General features: G+C 40.2%; 1 protein-coding gene across 2 annotated transcripts in view; it reads right to left on the bottom strand.

Moving 5' to 3' along the window:
• Positions 1–19,807, bottom strand: part of LOC137031495 (complement C3-like) — a 65,364-nt gene that overhangs the window by 23,548 nt on the left and 22,009 nt on the right. For both annotated transcript variants that reach the window (XM_067402482.1, XM_067402483.1), the window contains 10 exons: positions 18,007–18,109; positions 17,680–17,768; positions 17,435–17,574; positions 17,009–17,221; positions 16,817–16,877; positions 15,659–15,742; positions 13,934–14,137; positions 5,855–5,930; positions 4,502–4,661; positions 3,937–4,032 (listed from right to left, as the gene is read on the bottom strand). In XM_067402482.1, coding sequence (XP_067258583.1) covers positions 3,937–4,032; positions 4,502–4,661; positions 5,855–5,930; positions 13,934–14,137; positions 15,659–15,742; positions 16,817–16,877; positions 17,009–17,221; positions 17,435–17,574; positions 17,680–17,768; positions 18,007–18,109 — 1,226 coding nt within the window. The remainder of the gene's footprint in view (positions 1–3,936; positions 4,033–4,501; positions 4,662–5,854; positions 5,931–13,933; positions 14,138–15,658; positions 15,743–16,816; positions 16,878–17,008; positions 17,222–17,434; positions 17,575–17,679; positions 17,769–18,006; positions 18,110–19,807) is intronic.

Raw genomic sequence — 19,807 nt, 5'->3', positions numbered from 1 at the left:
TGACCGACTGAAAGGGAACGTCTCGGTTACGTATGTAACCCTCGTTCCCTGAAGGAGGGAACGGAGACGTACGTCCCGTCGCCACAGTTTCTGTACCCTCGCTGCAGTGCGGACACCAGTTGTCTCCTCAGCGAAAAACAGAGTGCGATTGCATCTCCTCCCCCTTTTATATGCCCCGGATGGGGAGGGGTGCGTTATGCAAATATCGCACGCCAATGTTCATTGGCTTGTTTTAGTTTTCTCGAAGCTGATAGGGGCTCTCTAGCGATATCCCAATTCGTCGGTCACTACTGACGTACGTCTCCGTTCCCTCCTTCAGGGAACGAGGGTTACATACGTAACCGAGACGTTTTTTGTTTTTTTTTGCACTTTGTCTATCTTGTAAATTTGTATATTATTATTTTATTCTTTTTATTATGTGTCTTGTCTTGTCGCTGTCACTCTGTTGCACTGTGGAGCTTCTGCCACTAAAACAAATTCCTAGTATGTGTAAACAACATACCTGGCAATAAAGCTCTTTCTGATTCTGATTCTGATTCTGATGACAAAATCAGTTTGAATGTCCGCTGAGGAAAGTGATCTTTATCTTTGTCCTTTAACATCAGGCTGTCATCACTCCCATGACAATGCATTTATCAAAACAACTTAAATAACAGTAAAACAACTTCCTTCCCAGCTAACAGAATTTTGTTATAAGAACGTTCTCTAAATATTCGGTGTTGGTTCTGGGAACGTTAAAAATGTCCAGTTTTCTTGATGTTACAGGAACGTTTTTATAAGGTATAATGTTCCCAGAGATGGGCATAAATACATGGAAATGTATTTAAAATACAAATACAAAATACTGTGTGGGAAAATGTATTTAAATACAAATACAGTATTTTGTATTTTGAAAATACACAAAATACATGTGAAATTGAAGATTCAGTGCAGGTATCCCTATTAGGCTGAAATCTATCTGGGCCTATTCTGAATGCCAAAAAGCATTTAGATGTGTGCGAGTACTTAGAAACTTTCGTTTTAATTTTACATACCTCTTCCCTTCCCCTGCCCTGCAGGAAATAAAAAAACAACAAAAAAAACAAACTAATTTTTAACTTTTATTATGTTTTATCACCATCATTATAAGCCAATGTGACAGACTGACATTCCAATTTAGATTTTTAAATAGAACAGTTCATAGAAAAGTTATGGGACAAGAACAAAACACTAATCTCTCATTTAGACACTGAATGTTATATATAATTTGTTAAGCTAATTATAAATAGTCACTGTGAATTAAGAACCTACATAGGCCTACTGACTTTTAATTCCTTACCTCATTTCTGCTCTCTCTGTCATTCTCTCTCTCTTTTTCTTTCTTAAGTGCTTGCTTCCTTGCTGGTAATTACAAATAATTACTTATGCTGAACACTACTAAAAAAAACTGTAAAAGTGGGGGAAATTTTTCTGCTATATAGCAAAGAATAGGGATGGGTAATATGACCAAAATCTTAATTTTACTTCACAGTAACAATATATGTTTTCACAATTATCAATATCAGTTTTGATACCACAGCAAAAACTGAATTTCAAACTCTTTTAATGATTTTTTTTTACGCAAGTAGTATAGTAACTTTTATATTTATTTAATGTAAAGTTTATTTGTTTCTATATAAATAATTAGAAAATATAAAATTTATCTAAAATATTTTTTTTTTTTAAATTAGAAATCATTTGGCACTTTTTTGGTGAACAATAAAACTAAAAGTGTAGTGTATCTTTCATCATTGTCATCACAACTGCACACACAATCACTACACTAAACTGATGGAAACAGAAAATGATTAACCTAATTATTTCGTCTCTACATAAACAAACATTTGCATAGATGGGTAAACACAATCACAATTTGAAAATGTGTCCAGTTACATTTTCATAAAGCACCATGTTTGTAAAATTTAAAATGATTACATTTACAAAATAAGCCTGCATAGCAGAAATAATGAATAAAGTAATGGTCGGTGTTTAATACAATCGTTAATTGAAATAAAATAATTAATGAATTAAAAAACATACACAGTAGGTATGGAAAGTATTCAGACCCCCTTAAATTTTTCACTCTTTGTTATATTGCAGCCATTTCCTAAAATCATCAAGCATCAAGTTAATTTTTTTTCCCTCATTAATGTACACACAGCACCCCATATTGACAGAAAAACACAGAATTGTTGACATTTTTGCAGATTTATTAAAAAAGAAAAACTGAAATATCACATGGTCCTAAGTATTCAGACCCTTTGCTCAGTATTTAGTAGAAGCACCCTTTTGATCTAATACAGCCATGAGTCTTTTTGGGAAAGATGCAACAAGTTTTTCACACCTGGATTTGGGGATCCTCTGCCATTCCTCCTTGCAGATCCTCTCCAGTTCTGTCAGGTTGGATGGTAAACGTTGGTGGACAGCCATTTTTAGGTCTCTCCAGAGATGCTCAATTGGGTTTAAGTCAGGGCTCTGGCTGGGCCATTCAAGAACAGTCACAGAGTTGTTGTGAAGCCACTCCTTCGTTATTTTAGCTGTGTGCTTAGGGTCATTGTCTTGTTGGGAGGTAAACCTTCGGCCCAGTCTGAGGTCCTGAGCACTCTGGAGAAGGTTTTAGTCCAGTCCCTGCAGCTGAAAAACACCCCCACAGCATGATGCTGCCACCACCATGCTTCACTGTTGGGACTGTATTGGACAGGTGATGAGCAGTGCCTGGTTTTCTCCACACATACCGCTTAGAATTAAGGCCAAAAAGTTCTGTCTTGGTCTCATCAGACCAGAGAATCTTATTTCTCACTATCTTGGAGTCCTTCAGGTGTTTTTTTCAGGTGTTTTCACTGAGGGGAGGCTTCCGTCGGGCCACTCTGCCATAAAGCCCCGACTGGTGGAGGGCTGCAGTGATGGTTGACTTTCTACAACTTTCTCCCATCTCCTGACTGCATCTCTGGAGCTCAGCCACAGTGATCTTTGGGTTTTTCTTTACCTCTCTCACCAAGGCTCTTCTCCCCGATAGCTCAGTTTGGCCGGACGGCCAGCTCTAGTAAGGGTTCTGGTCATCCCAAACATCTTCCATTTAAGGATTATGGAGGCCACTGTGCTCTTAGGAACCTTAAGTGCAGCAGAATTTTTTTTGTAACGTTGGCCAGATCTGTGCCTTGCCACAATTCTGTCTCTGAGCTCTTCAGGCAGTTCCTTTGACCTCATGATTCTCATTTGCTCTGACATGCACTGTGAGCTGTAAGGTCTTATATAGACAGGTGTGTGGCTTTCCTAATCAAGTCCAATCAGTATAATCAAACACAGCTGGACTCAAATGAAGGTGTAGAACCATCTCAAGCATGATCAGAAGAAATGGACAGCACCTGAGTTACATATATGAGTGTCACAGCAAAGGGTCTGAATACTTAGGACCATGTGATATTTCAGTTTTTCTTTTTTAATAAATCTGCAAAAATGTCAACAATTCTGTCTTTTTCTGTCAATATGGGGTGCTGTGTGTACATTAATGAGGAAAAAAAAAATAACTTAATTTTAGCAAATGGCTGCAATATAACAAAGAGTGAAAAATTTAAGGGGGTCTGAATACTTTCCGTACCCACTGTATAACACAGTATTGTTCAATTTAGTGTTATACATATGTTATCATATTAATATGTTTTGTTCTAATGTCACAAGTCACAATTTCAAGTTTACTGGGTTTAACTTTATTTGGTTAGGGTTTAAGAAGTGTACTAAAAAACTTTTTCACATGTGTCATCAAAATGACCCACAACCTAATCAGTTTACATGTGAAGAAATCCATGTCTGGCGTGTCTGGTCTGAACTAGTTGATGCATGAAAACAACACCCTGATAAAGAGGTTGACTGTATCAAAGTATATCGAGCCGCCACTGGAGGTGAAACAAATTCACTTACCTGAACTGCTCCAGCACAGATCTCTCTGCCCTCTTGCATGGCAATCACAACAAAGGCCGTCAGAGAGGCATCGGCATCTTTACCTCGTACATCACCCTGGAATAAAGCACAAAGAAACAGACTGCAAAAAACAATCAGATCATGTGTGTTTTAATCATTTAATAACAATTTGCATATTTATATAAAATAATGAACATTGCTGGTCTCACAAAATCCTGGTGTGAATTTTGCTTCTAGGAGTACCAGAAATGTTGAAAAATCACAACCCCTTATGAAAAATCATTAATAAAAAAGAAGAAAAAGAAAAGAAATGGATGTCTAATATTTTTTATTCTGCTGTCTAAAATTTTTCACTGCCTTTGAATTTAAAACTAAAAATATATTTAAGATGCTGGTTGAACTGCTATCATTTTATCATGGCTGTGAAGTTACTTTAGTTGACTGTAGTTATTATTTTATCCATAACTACTAGCAACCACAGAGAAATAAATCTCTGGTTCTGGATCATTTCATCTGCTCTGTGCATCATTCTTTTCTGAACACAAACAGACCACATTCAACTTACCACCATCTCTCCATGAATTACATCTGAATCCTCTTTAAAGGAGCCGTCTGCCAGTTGTTTGTGGAGAACCAGCCACTTGAGGGCGCTGCAGATCACATTATCCTCTATAGCTATGCATTCACTGGCCATGGTGAAGACTTTAGCCACATATGCAGTCAGCCTTTAACAGACAAACAGAAGGATATCAAATAAAAAAGTTATACATATACATGTAAAATTTTCTATTAAAAACAATACTAAATTAAATATGTAAGATAATAAAAATCAGACAGAGGTGTAAAGTCCAGGGGTCAGAAAGTAGAATTCCTGCCATATGTTTTATTCCACCCACTGAAGCAGTGTTAAAGTTAATGAGATAATGAAGTGATAAATTTAGTGATGATTGACCATTATTGAAGACACCTGATGATAACAAGCAGAATCACCAAAGGAGAAAATCAAAATTTTTAAGCCACCATCGTGGAGATGAGTGTTTGCTTTAGTTGAGCTCTTGGCCCTTGACTTTTTAACATTAGATTTTGTTTGGGTTATTGCAACTGAATCATAACAGCTAGACATGCAAAGAGAAACAATGATTGTGTGATTTGGATTATGGTTTCACATAATCATTATGTGACCTGAAACACTGAGTTAGATTTACATTATTGATTACAGCAGCAGAAGATCAGCTTTTTCAATATAATCTGAAACATTTCTTAAAAATTGTTCTGAATATAAAAAGAAAAAACCTTTCATTTAGAGACACAGACATCAAGAATCAACCTGTGAATCTCAACAGTGGTGACCATCAAAAAGCACTTGATGTCAAAACATTCTTGATGTCTGTGTGTGCCTGAAAGAAAGTTCTTTTTTTTTTTGGATCAGAACAAATTTTGAGAAATCCTTGAGATTATATTTTAAAAGCTGATCTTCTGCTGTAGAATCACAGTGCTGCAGTAATCAATAATGTAAATCTAACTCAGAGATTGGACTCTAAATGAATTCAGTTATTCAAATCAAATGATGATTATGTGAAAACATCATCTTTTTTTTTTTTTTTCTTTGCTTGTCAAGGGTCAAGGGTCAAAGGTTAAAAAGTCAAGGGTCAAGAGCTCAACTAAAGCAAACACTCATCTCCATGATGGTGGCTTAAAAATTGTGATTTTCTCCTTTGGTGATTCTGCTTGTTATCATCAGGTGTCTTCAATAATGGACAATCATCACTCAATTTATCACTTATTATCTTATTAACTTTAACACTGCTTCAGTGGGTGGAATACAAAATATGGCAGGACTTTTACTTTCTGACCCCTGGACTTTACACCTCTGAAATCAGGCATGAAACAAAACAAACACACAAAAAAAAGACTTTACCATGTGCTGCTTGGCCTCTGTATAAAGGCAGTGTAAGATCCATCTGGTTTACGGAAGCTCAGCTGCCGCTGATAACCTTAATATAAAAAAGATAAAGAAAGAATATTTATTTGTTTATTACCTATATTTTATGCTTTTGATCAAATGTTGTCAGGAGAGCCTTACAGAACAAATATATATGGGAATATACTGCAAAAAATAATGCAATATATTACATAATACATTTCCATATATGGGATACTAGTGCTTATATTTTTCAATATACTCCAATATATGCATTGTATGCCATGTATGGCTATATATTGATACATTTAAAATATTTAGAAATGAAGACCAAAAAAAAAAAAGTAATATTCATAAAGTTTTTTTTCCTTTATCGTGTGAATATATTGCACATACATGTTCCAATATAAATGTGAATGTATGTACACATACAGATTCACGGAATGAGTGAGTTTTCTTGTTCCCAGCATGCTTTGCTTCTGACTGTTAAAGGGGAATAAATGTTAAATTAAGTGTTATTTCACGTGTTTTGCCCAATATCTGTTTAATGTGTTTAATGTTCTATTATTTTGGAAATTAAACTGTTCTCTTGTGTTTGAGTTTTTGGGGTTATCATTGTGTTGAAGAGTAGAGCCTGTGGTTAGCTGATGATTGGCCAAATATCATCAAGATTGTATATGACTTTTTTTTTTTTTTTTTTTTTTTTTTTTTAAATAATGGCTGTGCTTCCTTCAGCACAGTGATAGTCTCTTTGATAAATACTTTAATACATGCAGATGTGCTTGTGCTGTTGTTAACTAGCTTGAAAATATGAAATGTTTATAATGTTATTTATTAAAAAATATATGAAATATTACATTATATATTTCTCTCTCTCTCTCTAATTATATATATATATATATATACACACACACACACTACCGTTCAAAAGTTTGGGATCGGTAAGATTTTAAATGTCTTTAAAAGAAGTCTCGTCTGCTCACCAAGGCTGCATTTATTTAATTAAAAATAAAATAAAAAATGTAATATTGTGAAATATCATTACAATTTAAAATAATTGTTTTCTATTTAAATATATTTATACAAAGTAATTTATTCCTGTGATGTCAAAGCTGAATTTTCAGCATCATTACTCCAGTCTTCAGTGTCACATGATCCTTCAGAAATCATTCTAATATGCTGATCTGCTGCTCAAGAAACATTTAATGTGTATAATTGTACAAAATAATTCAGGATTATTTGATGAATAGAAAGTTCAAAAGAACAGTGTTTATCTGAAATCTAATCTTTTGTAACATTATAAATGTCTTTACTGACACTTTTGATTGATTTAATGCATCCTTGCTGAATAAAATTATTAATTTCTTTAAATTCTTCTCAAAAAAATAAAAATTCTTACTGACCCCAAACTTTTAAACGGTAGTGTATAATGCTACAGAAGCTTTGTATTTCAAATAAATGCTGTTCTTTTGAACTTTCTATTCATCAAGGAATCCTGAAAAAAAAAAAAAAAATACACAACTGTTTTTAACATTGATAATCATCAGAAATGTTTCTTGAGCAGCAAATCAGCATATTAGAATGATTTCTGAAGGATCATGTGACACTGAAGACTGGAGTAATGATGCTGAAATTTCAGCTTTGCATCACAGGAATAAATTACATTTTAAAATATATTCCAATAGAAAACAGTTATTTTAAATTGTAATAATATTTCACAATATTACTGTTTTTACTGTATTTTTAATTAAATGAATGCAATCTTGGTGAGCAGATGTCACAGACACGTCAGGTTCAACCTCACTTCCTTACCCACGCACTCAATCACCAGCATACTGATCACCGCCACCTGTGACTCATCAGCACCGCAATCACCACCACTACAAAACCACTACACTCACACACAGTCTTTGTCCGGTCTTGTTTGCACTACAACTCCTGTATGCTTACCTTAAGGACTCCAAAATGCCATACTTACCTGCTCCAGTTATCTCCTCCATCTCCCTCGTCTCCTGTTCTCCTCGTGTGCCTACCTGCCTGTGTGTGTGAGTGTCTCCGCCATCTCCTTCCAACAAATCTCTCCATCTGCATCTGCAAGACATCATCAGGACAGTATTATACTCTCACCATCATTCAAGAACTGCATAACTGCTTACCATCACCCTTTGCTCTGCTGTTTGTTAATAAACTTACCTGGATTGCTTTTACCTCTGCCTCCGTGTCTCTGTTGTAACAGAAGACCAGACCTTAACAACTTCACAGCATGAGCACCAACGACCCGTTTCAAGAGCTCGTGGACGTATTACGCCGAGCACTCACTCCACAACCATCCTCACCGTCACCCACCAACGCTGCAGCTTCCGCACCCACCATCACCGCTTCTTCTCCAGCGTTCACAGCCAGTCCCATGGCCAAACCGGCGCCCTACTCTGGATCGGCGGAGGAATGCAGCGGATTACTTCTCCAATGCGAACTGGTTCTGGAGATGCAGCCGCACCTCTACACCACCGACACGGCTAAAATAGCGTTTCGCAACTGCAAGGTAAGGCCCTGCAATGGGCAGACTCCCTGTGGACCCAAAAAGGCCCTGTTGTCAAATCATATTCGGCGTTTGTCTCTCACTTCCATGAGGTCTTCGGGAAACCTCTGGCGGATTCATCGACTGGTGAGAAACTCTATAATCTGAAACAAGGAAATCTCTCTGTTAACGAATATGCCTTGCAGTTCCGAACGCTAGCCGTCACCAGCGGATGGAATGAACAAGCCCTCATCACCACATTCCGTCAGGGGTTGGAACCCAATGTGCGGCTGCATCTCGCTGCATACGAGGACTCCATGGGACTTGAACGTTTCATCCAACTCGCCATCCGCGTGGGTTCTCGTATGCAGTCATGTCTCCTTGAGCACCAGGGCCAGTCATCTACCACCAACCTCCTCCGTCGGTCCGAACCCGTCAGCTCTCCAGAACCAGCCACCGAACCTATGCAGATCGATCATTCACGTCTCACCTCTAATGAAAGACAGAGAAGGCTGACCCTGAACTTGTGCTTATATTGTGGATCTCCGGGGCATGTCATCTCCACATGCCCAACCCGTCCTCCTCGGCCCGTGGTGAGTGCAATTATTCCCTCCATTCAGAAAATGAAACCACTCACTACTATTGTAATCCTTACTGCTGAAAATACCTCTGTTCCAGTGGTGGCGCTCCTCGACTCAGCAGGAAACTTCATCTCAGGCGCCCTCTGTCGACAACTCAAGCTCAAGATCTCCCCGTCTCCGATTAACTATCAAATCCACTCCATCACGGGCAAACCCCTGAGCCGTAAGAACATCCGTCATTGTGTGGGACCACTTCAACTCTGTGTTGGCAGAAAAAGATACATCTGCTGGTTCTGGAGGAGTCCACCGCTGCCGTGGCTCTAGGGCACCCATGGCTTGAACAACATAATCCCACCATCTCCTGGCACACGGGCGAAGTCCTGAAGTCAGGCGACCACTGCTTTCCTGATTGCTTCCCAGCGCTTCCTGTTCCGAAATCTCCACTCTCCAAGTCTCTTTCCATCAATGCCACATCCATCGAAAGTCCTGTAGAGAAGCACTCCGTGGATGTTCCCCCGGACTACGCCCCCTTCAGTGACGTTTTCTGCCTGCAACGCGCCTCCAAGCTTCCTCCACACCAGCCATGGGACTGTGCCATCGATCTGTTACCGGATGAGCCAGTGCCCAGGGGACGTATCTACCCCCTGTCTATACCGGAGGAGAAGGCCATGGAGGAATACATCAAAGAGGCCCTCAACCAAGGTTACATCCGCCCGTCTACTTCCCCTGCTGCTTCAAGCTTCTTTTTTGTGGCTAAGAAGGACGGAGGATTGAGGCCCTGCATCAATTACCGTGCCCTCAACAATCACTGTCAAGTTCCGCTACCCACTTCCCCTCGTCCCAGCGGCCCTGGAACATCTCAGCGGTGCCACTGTGTTCACTAAGTTGGACCTCCGCAGCGCGTACAACCTCATCCGGATACGTGAGGTGGATGAGTGGAAGACCGCCTTTGTCAAGCCCAACGGACACTACGAATATCTTGTCATGCCGTATGGCCTGGTCAACGCCCCCTCCGTATTCCAGGATTTCATACACGAGGTGCTCCGGGAGTTTCTCCACAAGTTCGTTCTAGTGTATATTGACGACATCCTCATCTACTCCCGGAGCTTGGCCGAACATCGCCACCACGTTGCGGAGGTCCTCCAACGCTTACGGCAATTCCATCTCTTCCTCAAAGCTGAAAAGTGCTCCTTTCACCAACCCTCTGTCCAGTTCCTGGGGTACATAATTGATCACAGTGGCATTCGGATGGACGAGGGGAAGGTCTCTGCTATCCAGTCCTGGTCCACTCTATCAACAATCAAAGAACTCCAATGCTTTCTAGGTTTCTCCAATTTGTACAGCCGTTTTATCAAGAATTACAGTACCATCGTCAGTCCACTCACCAACTTACTCCGTCACCAGCCCAAGTCTCTGTCCTGGTCCCAACAAGCCACCAATGCCTTCGAGACCCTTAAGAGAGCCTTCACCACCGCTCCCCTCCTCGTCCACCCTAATCCGGATCTCCCATTCATCATGGAAGTGGACGCCTCCACCACCGGAGTGGGAGCGGTCCTCTCGCAGCAGCAGGGGACACCAAGTAGACTCCATCCATGCGCCTTCTTCTCCCGCAAGCTCAACCCGGCGGAGGTCAATTATGATATCGGTGACCGCGAACTCCTGGCTGTCAAGCTTGCCCTCGAGGAGTGGAGGCATTGGTTGGAGGGGGCTACTCATCCATTTCAAGTTCTCACTGATCATAAAAACCTTGAATATCTGAAGGCTGCCAAAAGACTCAACCCTCGCCAAGCTCGCTGACGCCCTGTCTCGCCTCCATGCCCCTGAGGAAAAGCCTGAAGACCCTGAAACAATCCTGCCGGAGTCCATCTTCGTGAACCCCATCCAGTGGTCCAAAGAAACCATTCCCTCCTCCAATGCCTCCACACGCACTCCGCCGGGTTGCCCCCAAGGCTTGCAATACGTCACACGGGCACGTCACACTCCACTCCTGCACAATACCCACTCTTCACTTGGCACTGGACACCCGGGGGTCAATGAGACCCTTTCATTGCTCAAACAACGCTTCTGGTGGCCCAACATGGCCAACGATGTCAGAAGGTACGTGCAGGGCTGCAGGGAGTGCGCCATCTCCAAGAGCCCACGCCATCTTCCCACCGGCAAGCTCCATCTTCTGCCCGTTCCTGAGAGACCCTGGTCACACCTGGGAGTGGACTTCGTCACCGATCTCCCTGAGTCTGACGGTCACACGTGCATCCTGGTGGTGGTAGACCACTTCTCAAAGTCCTGCCATCTGATACCCCTGGAGGGTCTACCTACCGCCATGGCCACTGCAGAACTGATGTTTAATCATGTTTTTCGTCATTATGGAATACCTGAAGACATAGTCTCCGACAGAGGACCCCAATTCGTCTCCCACGTCTGGAAGGCCTTCTTCTCCCTCCTGGGTGTGACCATCAGCCTGTCATCTGGATACCATCCTCAGTCGAATGGGCAGACGGAACGGAAGATCCAGGAGATAGGCCGCTTCCTGCGTACCTTCTGTCACGGCCACCAGAACTCCTGGAACCAGTACCTGGGTTGGGCCGAGTACGCACAGAACTCCCTCCGACAACACCCTTCCAGTGCGTACTCGGCTACCAACCCCCACTGTTCCCCTGGGATGGGGAACCCTCCAACGTTCCTGCAGTCGACTACTGGTTCCGGGAGAGCGAGAGGGTTTGGGACTCAGCTCACCACCAACTGCAGAGAGCCCTGCGCAGATGCAAGATGACAGCCGACCTTCGGCGCTCCGACGCTCCTGTCTATAAACCGGGGCAGAAGGTCTGGCTGTCCACCAGGGACAGCTTATTGCAGGGCAGATGCATCCTGATGAGTCCCCGCTTCATTGGCCCGTTCACCATCGTCCGGCAGATCAACCCTGTCACCTACCGTCTCCAACTCCCTGCACAGTACAGTAGAATCCATCCTACATTCCATGTATCACTGCTAAAACCTCACCACCCTTCTGTTGTTCCCTCCACAGAACCTGACGTGGCAGCCGCCGAGCCCCCCCTTCCACTCATCCTGGAGGATGGCACAGCCTACGTGGTTCACGAGATCCTGGATTCCCGGCGCCTTGGTGGTCAACTTGAATACCTAGTCGACTGGGAAGGCTATGGCCCCGAAGAACACTCATGGGTTCCCAAGCATGATATCCTTGATCCTATCCTGTTATAGACCTTCCACACCAACCACCCAGACAGACCTGCCCCACGCCCTAAAGGACGACCACCACAACGTCGGGGTCCGCGGCCCTCAGGAGCAGGCCGTGGGAGGGGGGGTACTGTCACAGACACGTCAGGTTCCACCTCACTTCCTTACCCACGCACTCAATCACCAGCATACTGATCACCGCCACCTGTGACTCATCAGCACCGCAATCACCACCACTACAAAACCACTACACTCACACACAGTCTTTGTCCGGTCTCGTTTGCACTAAAACTCCTGTATGCTTACCTTAAGGACTCCAAAACGCCATACTTACCTGCTCCAGTTATCTCCTCCATCTCCCTCGTCTCCTGTTCTCCTCGTGTGCCTACCTGCCTGTGTGTGTGAGTGTCTCCGCCATCTCCTTCCAACAAATCTCTCCATCTGCATCTGCAAGACAACATCAGGACAGTATTATACTCACCATCATTCAAGAACTGCATAACTGCTTACCATCACCCTTTGCTCTGCTGTTTGTTAATAAACTTACCTGGATTGCTTTTACCTCTGCCTCCGTGTCTCTGTTGTAACAGCAGACAAAACTTCTTTTAAAAATATTAAAAATCTTACCGATCCTAAACTTTTGAACGGTAGTGTATATATATATATATATATATATATATATATATATATATATATATATATATATATATATATATATATATATGTGTGTGTGTGTTTATACTGTACTACTGAATATAAATTTACATACATTATAATATATTTGTAAATATATGAATAGCTGCAATTGCTTATGTATTATTCAATATATTGTAATATATTTATACAATACATTATTATAAAGGGGTCCTTGATTATGATTTCACTTTTTTAACTTTAGTTAGTGTGTAATGTTGCTGTTTGATCAAACAACATCTGCAAAGTTACAATGCTCAAAGTTCAATGCAAAGGGATATATTTTCTTTTACAGAAATCACTGTTTAAGGACTACAACAAATGGCTGGTAGGGACTACAACAAGCTTCTTCCTGGGTTAGAGACATCACTAATCCTAAAATTTACATAAACCCCGCCCCTGACAACAAAGAGGGTGAGGCCATGTTATTGCATTACAGTACGTAACACAAATGCAATAGCAGTTCATAAAAGCAAGAAAACAACATGACAAGTTATAACTAAACTATACCTGTTCTATCTTCATACAGCATATATTCTCTGGCTCTGTAGAATCTTACAACAGTTCCCACACAAGATAATCATGACAGAATATGCTTATCAATGACTTTAAGATAGTTAACTCCACATCAGCTACATAAATTCATCAATTAACCATTCAGAAATGTGTTGTCACTTCTTCTTGAGTTTCTCCATCATTGTCCAACTCCGGTTTGAGAATAAAAGGCTGAACAATTTCTGTGTGAGGTAATCGGCGCTGCTAACACAAGCTTTGAAACTGCGCCCTCTTCTTGAGAGCAGCAGCTCATTTGCATTTAAAGTGACACACACAAAAACAGAGCGTTTTGCTCATCCTCAAAAAGTGACAAATTTAACATGCTATAATAAATTATCTGTGGGCTATTTTGAGCTAAAACTTCACATACACACTGGGGACACCAGATACTTTTATCACATCTTGTTTAAGTGTCATTATATGACCCCTTTAAAATATACTGTTATATCAGTTAATATGTTGATCATTAATATACAGGAAAATATATTTTCTTTCTTTAAAGAGAGAAATTCTGTATATCTGTTGTAGCCTGCTGACCTGTGCTGATATGTTTAATGGCTTCATTACGGCGCTCCATGCCAACAGCATCCCACTGATTGGTGTTGTCCAGATAATGAGTGACAGTGAGAGGTAGAGTCATACTGATCATGTTCGCCTCTCCATCACCAGTGGGCTGGACAATAAGACGACCCATGAAGTCTCCACTGATGGTCTGCTCGACTGTCTGAGAGATCTCTTCACCTGGAGGAATAACAGAGAGAACGCAGGCTAAGAATTCAGTCTTTATTATCTTTGTTATGAAAGAATATTTTGTATGAAACATCCTCAACACTATTTGGTTTTGTGCCTGGACAGTTTCAAATTCTTTAAGTTGACAGCTAAAACTGTAAATGACATTTTTGTATTATTACAGGATCTGTTAAAGGTGCCCTAGAACCCTTTTTCACAAGATGTAATATATGTTTAAGGTGTCCCCTGAATGTGTCTGTGAAGTTTCAGCTCAAAATACCCTATAGATTTTTTTATTATTCAATTTTTTAACTGCCTTTTTTTGGACATAATTAAAAATGTGGACCTTTAAATGCTCGTGCTCCCCGCCCCCAAGCTCGCGACTCTATAATACATTGCATAAACAAAGTTCACACAGCTAATATAACCCTCAAAATGGATCTTTACAAAGTGTTCGTCATGCAGCATAACTGATTATGTAAGTATAGTATTTATTTGGATGTTTACATTTGATTCTGAATGAGTTTGATAGTAGCTAATGCTGCGGCTAAAGCTAACATTACACACTGTTGGAGAGATTTATAAAGAATGAAGATGCATTTATGAATTATACAGACTGTAAGTGTTTAAAAATGAAAATAATGACATGGCTTTGGACTCAGTGAATACAGTAAGAAACAATGGTAACTTTAACCACATTTAGATAGACAATTTAAAAATATCACTAAAAATATCATGATAGCATGGATCATGTCAGTTATTATTGCTCCATCTGCCATTTTTCGCTATTGCCCTTGCTTGCTTACCTGCATAAAGTCTGTTGATTCAGCTGTGCACAGATCCAGATGTTAATACTGGCTTGTCTAATGCCTTGAACATGAGCTGGCATATGCAAATATTGGGGGCGTGCATATTAATGATCCCGACTGTTGCGTACAGTCGGTGTTATGTTGAGATTCGCCTGTTCTTCAGAGGTCTTCTGCACAAATTAAATTTACATTAGAAGGAGGAAACAATGATGTTTGAGACTCACTGTATGTCATTTCCATGTGCAGAACTGTAATTATTTAACTATGCCGAGGTAAATTAAATTTTCAATTCTAGGGCACCTTTAACAAAATATTTTCTTCTTCAGAGCCACCCGAGTGTTGGAATACTGTAATTCATGAGATATTTGTGTGTATTAAGTCTGTCCAGAATGTAGTTTCACTGATCACAAAGCATCTTGGTTTCATTTACAACTGATTTTTACTCAAGTGCTAAAAGCGGCCTTTGTGTGAATGCAACTTAAACCACCAAAGCAGAAAATAAAAGCTTGTAAGAAATATCCTCAGTGCATTTTAACTGGACGTAATTTCTATTTTTACAAACCAGACCGAGCATTAAGTACTGCGGTACAATCTTCATACAAGTACTACAAAAACTCCTGGAGGAGTAGAAACAGATGGAAGTTTTCATCTCTCTTTAAGCAAACCATGCATATAACTTTAAAGAAATAATCACTATATATGCTTGAAACTGTATTTTTCTTACCAGTAATCGTGATGTAGGTGTTAGCAGGTGTGTCTGGAACCCGGTCAGCTGGTATTTTAGCTTTAAAAACTATAGGTTTTTCCCCTGTTTCATTTGGGATGAAGAACAGGAAGATGATGGAAGAGTCATGAGTCATGTGCTGATCAGATTTTGTAGGAGCAACAAAAAAAGAGTAGGAGTTCATCCTGATCTCTTGATTGCCTGGCCTGGAACTATAATGATATTTTTTGGATATTAAGATTGATATTGCTATTGAATCGTTTTAATGTTGTTATTTGCTTGCATACAGAGCATTGATCAATTGATGAGTAATTTGAAGTGTGAATTTCACAAAAAGTAGTATAAAAGTCTGAAGAGTGAAAGGCTTCCTCAGATGCTGCCTGCATTAATCGTGAAGGACACCTGACACTCTAACAAGGAGCTCTGAACTACATCTCCACTATTGCTGATTAAAGGCTAGATTATTGAGCTTTTTAGCTGATTTTAGGTTTTTAATTTATTTGGCAATAACTGCTTTGTAACAACACAAATACTTATTTTATTAATTACAATACAATTGCCTTCTGTGAGACACTTATAACTACAAACAGCCTCAAAAAACACAAGGGAGTCTTCTACGTCATTCCTGAAGGACTTCAACCTGCTGGCGGGTGAGTACTTGATGGACTAGGCTAGATTTGACTAACCTTACCCTACCTGAATAATCCTAGGGTTAAAGGAACACTCCACTTTTTTTGAAAATGGGCTCATTTTCCATCTCCCCTAGAGTTAAATAGTTGAGTTTTACCATTTCCGAATCCATTCAGCCGATCTCCGGGTCTGGCGGTACCACTTTTAGCATAGCTTAGCATAGTTCATTGAATCTGATTAGACCGTTAGCATCTCACTAAAAAATGACCAAAGAGTTTCAATATTTTTCCTTAAAACGTGACTCTTCTGTAGTTACATCGTGTACTAAGACTGACGGAAAATGAAAATTTTCATTGCGCCTGCTGCACCAATGGTACGGCTGCAAAGTTCCTTGATTATTACGCCGGAATGAGAGTATAGTTCCTAGCCATATTGACCTAGAAAATTTTTTATTTTCCGTCAGTCTTAGTACACGATGTAACTACAGAAGAGTCACGTTTTAAGGAATAATATTGAAGTAAATCTCACCATTCTTAACAGGATTGAGGTCCACATTTTGGGTATGTAATGGAACCAGCACACCCTCCAACTGAGAGAGAGAGAGAGAGAGAGAGAGAGATATCATTATATATTATTCAAATTATGACAAACATCTATTGATTATTATATCAATGAATGACCAAATCAAATGAAAAGTGACAGAAGTCTCATCAGACATACCACCACCTTCAGGCTCTTTCTCACTCCATCAGTGTGAACAGAATCAAATGTTGCAGCTTTCACCTCAATCATGTGATCTCCCAGTGTCATGGGAATAATCACATATGAAACCGCTATGCTGGAGTCTTTGTCAATGTTTACTATTGTTCTGTATTTGCCTTTCTTACTGGCAGAGCTGCAAACATCTTTTGTCTCCATAAACTCCACTCGCACCTGGAGAAAACAGGAGACCGAGACACAAATCACTTCAATATCTAGAGGAAACTTCCTCCGAAGTAAATCCATTTGAACTGAATATGAAATGTGTGATGACAGTATATTTCTGATATTTCTATGATTTACTTCAGCAGAAATAGTTACTATGATAAACAATGTTTTAATATACCATAAATAATGACTGTATTTTTAATATCAGATCTGATCTACCTTCTGCTTGTTTGGTGTATAGTTGTGAATAATGGCCTTGATTTCCAGTTGTTCTCTGCGCACAGCTGAATAAGGCATCTTGAGGTCAATAGAAAGTTGTTTAAAAACGACAATCTCCTCAGGTTCTGCCACACAGATGCCTTTGAGGGGGAACACAGACACACACACAGAAGGTTTTAACGCAGCAACTCCAGGATGATGATGTTTTTCAGACCATGTATTCTGCGTTTACAGCTTCATCTTACCAAGTGTTGGTGACAGACTGACAGCCAAGATCTGCCATGTAGTAATAGAGTCTTTCAGGTAGAGCATTTTATCTCTGACTGGTGCTGGACTGTAATATGAGGAAAATACAAGAAAACTGTTGCAGTACTCTTCTAATGTTTGTTTACCATCAGACTCTCTCACACACACACACACACACACACACACACACACACACACACACACACACACACACACTGTGTCACCAACAGCTCACGATGAATAAGATTGTCAATCATTTGTTAAGAGTCACTAGGGATGTGAACGAGGCTCAACGTACAGCTTTTGTCTAAAAGTTTCCTACTAACCAATTCTCACATAGTTCAATCTCCCTCCAAAGCCAACTCTCATGGAACTGAGTACGTGACACAATCTCATCAGAGTCTGTATAATACTTGTCGTCATCGTCACCTGTTGTAACAGATAATAAAAAAAAATAAAAAAAATGTGACAAAAGACCTAATAGAGTAAAAGGACAAAATAATCAAGTCAAGTAAAAATGTATTAGAGGTCCAAGTCCATATGGTCCTAAAACCCTATTACCAATTTTTTTTTTTTTTTTTCTGAGAGTTTATCAGAGGAAGAAAAACATTCGTGACAGAACACAAAAGCATTGATTTATTAATTTTCTTCCACCATGCGCCTTTAGAGGCTCTGTAGACATCATAGCTGGATCATTACTAGCATATTCTGATGATCCTCAAGATTATGCTTACGTTATAGCTATAGAGTACCTCAGGGATGACGTGTTTTTGTAGGCCAACCCAGAAGTTAGAAGTGCACGGGTTTTTCCCATAGACTTTTGGAAAATTGCAAAAAATAAGCTCTGTGTTTAACAAAGGGTTATGACGCTTACACATTTCGTCTATCAAGATAATCTTTACAAGTTAACACAACATTTATACATTTTGAAGCCTAAATAAAGTGGTCAGATATAAAAAGCTAACAGTAGGCTATAAACGGACTACAGCACACCATGGTCGCGGATCAACGTCACCACCACCAAGCGTCCTCAAACTTTATTTAGAAAACATCTTTATTTAAAAACATGCTCGCTGATTATGATCTGTGCTGTGTATGAATACTTTTCCACTTTTTCATGAGAAATACTGTCCAAATGGCCGGTTTTTAATGATGACGTCTAAAGTCCCCACCAAAGGAAAAAACGCCATTTTTAAGACACAATAAAGGTTTTAAAAAAAATCACAAGTGGGGTTATAACTGGTGTGTTTTATGTCATAGATCAAAACGTGAAAATATGTAGAGGCTTTGTTAACCACAGACCTTATTTCAGGCGATTTAGCAAAAACCCATTGACTTCAGAGGAAATGGAATCGGAAGTCTTAAAATGCTAACCCCCTTCTGGGTTTTGCCTACAAAAACATGTCATCCCTGAGGTACTCTATCTATTGTGGCTTGAATGGACCCTGTATAGATTTAAAATAGATTAAAGCTGCAAGCAGCGATGAAAGGGCCCTCGCACCTGGGCTCACCCCACCCGCTGGCATCAGGAAAACAGTGAACAGTGGCTGATATTCATTTAAGTGAATAAATAGAGGAGAAATATGACAAAGTCATTTTAAAGTGGCACACTTACTGCTGCCAACAGGTGGCGCTTTGCCTGAAACTCAATATTGACATGTTGATGTCTTCAGGCCAGGACTGTTATCAAACGTGAAGTTTGGAGCAGATCGGACACTGTATGCCTGAGTTACTACAACGTCCTGCTTCGTGGCGTTAATCGCATACATTAGCACTCAGCCAAGTGTTGCATGATTTAACGTGTTTCTAGCATGTTTGGTACTTCATGGCATATTGAAATGTGAATCTGGGAGTGAATTACAGTGTAAGGCATGCCATTTCCTGTTGCCAGAAGGTGACGCTCTGACTAACTGAATATTGGCATATCAATGTCTTTAGGCCAGGACTCTTTTGGAGCAGATCCGACATTGTATGCCTGAGTTACAACAGCCTCCTCTTTTATGGTGAAACATCAGACTTTGTCAGGCCGCCACATATACGCCCTGCAGCGAAAACATCACAAAGGCCTTTAGATTAGACTGACCAAATATGATGTTGATCTGATTAAAGCTCTAGGAGGAGTTCGTT

This window comes from Chanodichthys erythropterus, chromosome 12, assembly GCF_024489055.1.
Source record: "Chanodichthys erythropterus isolate Z2021 chromosome 12, ASM2448905v1, whole genome shotgun sequence".
NCBI classification, from domain to species: Eukaryota; Metazoa; Chordata; class Actinopteri; order Cypriniformes; family Xenocyprididae; genus Chanodichthys; species Chanodichthys erythropterus.
This window is presented reverse-complemented; position numbering and strand designations above follow the sequence as displayed.